General features: G+C 42.0%; 1 protein-coding gene across 1 annotated transcript in view; it reads right to left on the reverse strand.

Moving 5' to 3' along the window:
- The window catches only part of rbfox2 (RNA binding fox-1 homolog 2), a 28,145-nt gene extending 23,481 nt beyond the window's left edge, over positions 1-4,664 (reverse strand). The window contains exon 1 of the mRNA XM_030782572.1: positions 4,419-4,664. Coding sequence (XP_030638432.1) covers positions 4,419-4,664 — 246 coding nt within the window. The remainder of the gene's footprint in view (positions 1-4,418) is intronic.
- Between the last annotated feature and the right edge of the window lie 1,336 nt (positions 4,665-6,000).

Raw genomic sequence — 6,000 nt, forward strand, 5'->3', positions numbered from 1 at the left:
GCTTGTGCAGTGCTGAGGGAAAGCCAGATGGACAGATCTGAAAATGAAAATAAGTTTAAAAAAAAAAGAAAAAAAAGTTGAAAACCAGCAAAGCTGGATGAGGAAGAGACACAATGAGTCATACGTAAGTCTAATCATGTGCTTAATTACCTTAAGGATTAGTGGGGTGGAAGTGTCCCCTCCCAACACACACACACACACACACACACACACGCACACACACACACACACACACACACACAGATTTTTATCTCCAAACAATACAGACACCAAAAGGCCACTCACTTTAAAAACACAATACTTATTTCTTCAGAATTCTGATTAAAAAAAAAAACAAATCGTTAAAAAAAGAGATATCAAAAGGCAGCTGAGATGGCCGTGTGCAGATGAGCACTCAGGTCAGACGTCTTCTCCTTTAAACTGATTAAGTAACGGCCTCTTTCTGTGAAGGGAAAAGTTGAAGGGATAAAGTGGGGGAAAAGGGAGTGTGGACAATCAGGAGAAAGTAAGGAACTGACTTGAAGTCAGCAGATGGTGAGGGAGGGAGGGCTCAGCGTAACAGGGGAATAGGAGTCGGCTGATGGAGGTGGAAAAGGACCTGAGAAAGAGGTACAAGTTGAGAAGGGCAAGGCGCTAAAGAGGACAAAGTCTTCTGTATGTGTGTGTGTGTGTGTGTGTGTGTGTGTGTGTGTGGAAAGGGAAGCATCTATTCAAGGCTCTGTACTTTGTTTTTGTGTGTGTGTGTGTGTGCGTTTCTTACGCTTTGGCACTGAGTTCACTTGCCTAAAAACATCCAGGTTTCTCACTCACATCACCAGTGCTAAGGACTGCACTAATCCCTATGCTCCTGAGGTCCTGAGCTTTCCAAACCCACAGGGAGTGACCAGGGGAGGATATCCTCTCTGGTTTCAGGACCCACCTGCTTATTTAACCACCATCTGATATAGATCACTTTCCCTTAGTGACACAGAGAGTAACAGTCAAACTTTCCTTCACAAGTTACCTCACAGTATAACAGCACTCCACCAAAAAAAACAAACAAACACAAAAACACAACCCCAGAAGGTTAACACTGGTCAAGCATCTAAAGAAATCGCTAAGCGACTTTTATACTGGTGGTTGTTGCTGTGAAAGTTAATTTTCGCTCAGATTTTCATATGGGGGGACTGATTAATTGGTAGGTGTTTCAGTGACAGTAATGGCTACTGACTCTGTGTGGGTAGTTACTGACTAACCAGGGGCCACACAACAGACTGTTGGAATCTATGTCATTAGTCCAAAGAATGGTGTCAACATAGTACAACAAAGTTCAACATAGCTTAAAAAAAATAGCTATGATAAAATTACTTTTAAGTCAGTATATCAAATTATGATTATGATTATTATTACTACTATGATTATTATTACTGGGAAGTGTGGTGTAAACAACCTTACTGGGTTATTGTAAACTACTGAAGGGAGAAATATGAATTAAAAAAGACACACACCAAAAAAAAACACACACCAAAAAAGAAAGAAAGAAAGACAGTAAACTCATTCTTGCTTGCACTTGTCTGTCTGATTGAATGAGGTCATTGTAATGTCTGTTGCAATCCTCTTCAATACCACACCCCAATTTATTGCCCAACCCAGAGGTCAAAGATCAGTGTTGCCATGGAAATGCATGCACTTGAGATCTCGTAAGGGTAATTAAGGGAAACAGAGGATAAAACAGATTGCATTAAGCTCAATCATCAAGATGGCCACTGCGACACTCTTCGTATTAAAGCATTGATCCAAAGCTAGAGGAACAAAATATGTCATTACAATTTAGTCAGCACGCTCTGAGAAAGGCAGACTTTTATCTCTATTGCAACTTATGGAAAGGTTGGTCACAGAATGGCTTAAAGCCAAATATCTGGGCTTCTCCTCTGTGTTTAATAAGCTACAGCTTGGGTATGAGGTAGCGTAAGCACTCACTCTCTTAGAGCGACACTGGACAGAACTGTTCATCGTTGAGATGTATGAAACCATCCAATGTTGTTTGAAGTCGTGTTTTAAAGTTAATTACCAGTTAATTATGAGCAGTATCGCAGGAGGAATACCATCTTAGATTTTGTCAGATCACTAAATCACAGCGGTAGAACTAAACGCAATTTCATTTATGTTCAGGAATCTGTTTACATAAAGCGCACCATAAAATGACCACTGAGTAACAGGAAGGTTTACCGACTGTGGCTATACAGTCAGCTCCTGCTATGTAAACAGACTTGAATTTGCTGTGCTTTACACTAATACAATCATCTAATATTTTTATATGAGCGACTGACCGTAGTGTAGCCCGTGAGAGACAGAAAAATAAGTGTTCAGAGTAATGACTGCATACTCTGTGTGTGTGTGTGTGTGTGTGTGTGTGTGTGTGTGTGTGTGTGTGTCTGTGTTTAGGCTGTGAGGCTTTAATCCTCTAGTCCTTTGATTCGTAAATGAGAGATCAGAGTTAGGGAAAGCCCACTCCTAACCGATTCAAGACCAAAACCAAAAGCCTATTTTCTGTTAACGATAGGGCAAAGCAGCTTACTTGTTCGTCTGTCTGCGCGTCTGTGCGAATGCGAGAAACATAGAAGAGAGGACAGGCAGAAGACAACAGGGAAGGAGGAAACACAGAGGAGAGACACAGAGGCCAAGAAAAAGAGGGGGAATATATATATCGCTGTGGTGATTCAGATTGCGATTTAAGTGATTCCAACAGAAATACGAAGGTGTAAAGACAAAGGGGGGGGGGGGGGGGCAGACAGAGACTGATAAGGTCATGAAGAATTTTGTTGACAGGTCAGCACATTTCAGTGTTGTACATTTTCTGTGTTCATGTCACATCAACTTGATTCAATCTGACGTCTCAGGAGGAGTAAAAAAAAAAGGGGGGGGGGGGCGTTTATTCGCAGTTGCTCTCTTGCTTCTGGAAACACTTACAGGCTGACATTCATTAAGCCCCCCCCCCCCCCCCCCCGCTCTCTGTTGGCTACATATGATTATCAAACTTCTGTTTACCCCCTCATCTGATCCTCATTTGCCCATTCCACACATCTCTCTCTCTCCCTTCCCCTCTCTCTCTCTCGCTCTGTCTTTTTTTCCTGTAAGCATGTTTCCAGACTGCCCCCCAAAGTGAACGATCAATACCTTTTTTGAGCTTCGTATGGAGTCAAAGCTGACAACACACACACACACACACACACACACACACACACACAAACACACACTCCATTTCAACCCATCATTTCCCGTTCCATCCTGTTTAAGTGTATTAAAACCTTAAGACTGTCTCTCAGCCATTCAGAGGAGGAGCAGTGAAGGGCTATAGGGCCATTAGAGTGTGAAAACGAGCCATTAGACTCCTCAACATGAGCCATACCGCGAAGCACTTAGCTTCAATTATCCAACAGCAGGAGATGGATGGGGAGAGGCAAAGAAAGAAAGGAGGCGTTTGAAGTTTGATAGACAGGTCAAGCTACCAGGAAAACAAATACATAAAGCTAAACGACACAGGAGCGTGAGACATCCCTGTCTATTATTCTCTGCCAGTACGGATAAATAACGAGGTTGTGATTTTTTTTTTATTTTATACTTTTGCTGTGACACAACTTCATATCACTTGAAGCTAACAATACAAGGTCATGGAAAATAACTGGGGCCATTTCTAACAAGGTGGCCTTAATGACTAATGACTGTTGTCTTGCAAGGTTTGATGGAGGTCCCCAGATGAGCAGCAGGGGAAATAAGCCACCAGAAGATGAAATATTACATGTGGCACAGCTTGTGAGTTGCTGAGTTGTCATACCCATAGGCCAAAGGGTACTCTAAAAATGCCACTCAAGATTTGCTCCTTGTTTTTTCCCCTGCGAACTATTCACCCCTCTCCTAGATTCATGGACTATGAAGTCATATTAATGACGCTTTCTCTTTTACTGCTCTCAAATGTAGATGAACAGCAGTGAAACATAATGGAGTGGGAAAAATTAAATTGTTTATTAGGACAAGTCACAGACCTTGCCGTTTTCTGCACCCTAAATCAATAAAAATGCCATACCCTAGCTTTAATAAGAGATACAGGCCATAAACTGCACTGGGAAAATATCTCAGAAGTCCACGGGAACCGAAAACGAGCATCAGAAATAATATAATCGCATTTTTACAAAGCACATATCAACGTGGATATCGGAAAATATGAGACAGATGTCAGCATTGGCTACAACTTGAACAGTGCATTAACTATCCTCCCTGGATGCTGAGCTGAGATGAGGTAGGGGTTTTACGGATGAAGATATCTTATAGACCACTTCAGGGAAAAAACCGCCATCTAAATTTAGAGTTCTGTGAGCATAATATCAACAAAATTTCATAGTTTTGACAATTTAGGCCAGCACACTTTAAAATAATATTACCTGGCCAATTTCTCCTACTCCCCCATCAATGCGTGGACGTTTGCACTCAGCCCCAGTTGAGTCAGTCAGTGCTGCCGCTGTCTGTGCGTCTGGTTCGGGATCTCCACGTTTCATCCCACGGACTGTAGATGAACCCCCGGACGAGTTCGAATGTACTCCTGCCATTGGGTCTAAGTCCCTTTCCCGGTCCATTACTCCCCGGGTTACGGGTAACATGATGGATGCTACGTCGGTCGACATTAACATTGAAATTCACCAAAGTTCTTCCTGGTCTTATAGTGCCGGCAAACAAATCTTTATCCTTCAGCTCGTAAAACCCTCCTTTCTTTCAAACCCTCTGCATCTAAGCCTTTCGTCTATGTCTGTTCGGTTAGCTTAACCTAACTGTTAAGGTTGGGCCAATTTGCTGAGAACGTGGTGAGATAACGATTCCCTACACGCTACTCAAAGGGATTAAAAAACAAACAAACAAAACCAATACTAATTGTTTACTGTGGTGCTTATGCAAATAGTACAGTACCAAACATAGTATGTTACACTGGAGTTCTAAAAGCATTTACATAAGAAGTAATTTAGAGGCCCGAATGCAATGTGCTACTGCGTCTACATTGGAGACTGAACAGAAATGGATAGCGTTTCTAAACGGTTATCATTGAATTACACGCTTCAGTTAGTTGCCAGAACAACGAGCATAAATGTAAGGAACATAAATAACGAATTGTACAATGTACAGCCTCAGTGAACAAATGGTCCAGCATTTGGACGCAAAGTCGAGGAAGGCTAAAGGCTATATCTAAAACACGGACCACATCCTACCTCCATGAAGAGGAAAATTTTCCTTAACGTGCTCCTAACCTTGCGAAATTAGCTTGCAAGCAACATATTTTGCCCGGTAAATGACTATGGAGAAAAACTCGTCGAGTATTCTGTATCCTCACTATCCGCTCTTCGTCAGTTATCCACGAATTTCTAAAACAAAGCACTCGTATCGTGCTTTTGCTTCTCAATTTCCTTCCTTCGCTCCCCTCTTTCCTCCCTCTCCCAATCAGTTCGGTGTATTCTTGCGGCGTGTGCGCTACGGAGAGGAAACACTGACCGCCCCCCCTCTCCTCAGCTTCCCACTCCCTTGTTACAATGTAGGATTTTTCACCCCCTCCCCCCCACTGCGCCACTTTAGCAGAAATCTGATAACCAATTTAAACATTGTTTTAACATTGTTCAGTTAATTGTTTGGTCATATATTTTATGTCAACACAAACGGACAAGGAATTCATACGAAATATTTCAATATTGTAATTTACAGCTCAATTTTCATATAAATGACTGTGACTGTAACAGTAACAGTAACAGCACACTACACAGAATATAGAGCCTTAACAGTGACTATTGGCTGGCCACATCAGGGTCACCTCAGCGACTAAATTTGACGAAGAGCAGCCTTTTGTCAGCTCAGACAATAACGTGTTTTAGATATATGCTCGGGGTAAACATGGTATTGAAATGTCTTTTTGATTTACAGTGTGTCCAAGAATAATAGCGCAACTGAATGTATCTGAAATTACGCGACATTTGTGCGCCATCT

Source organism: Chanos chanos, chromosome 8 (assembly GCF_902362185.1).
Source record: "Chanos chanos chromosome 8, fChaCha1.1, whole genome shotgun sequence".
NCBI lineage: Eukaryota > Metazoa > Chordata > Actinopteri > Gonorynchiformes > Chanidae > Chanos > Chanos chanos.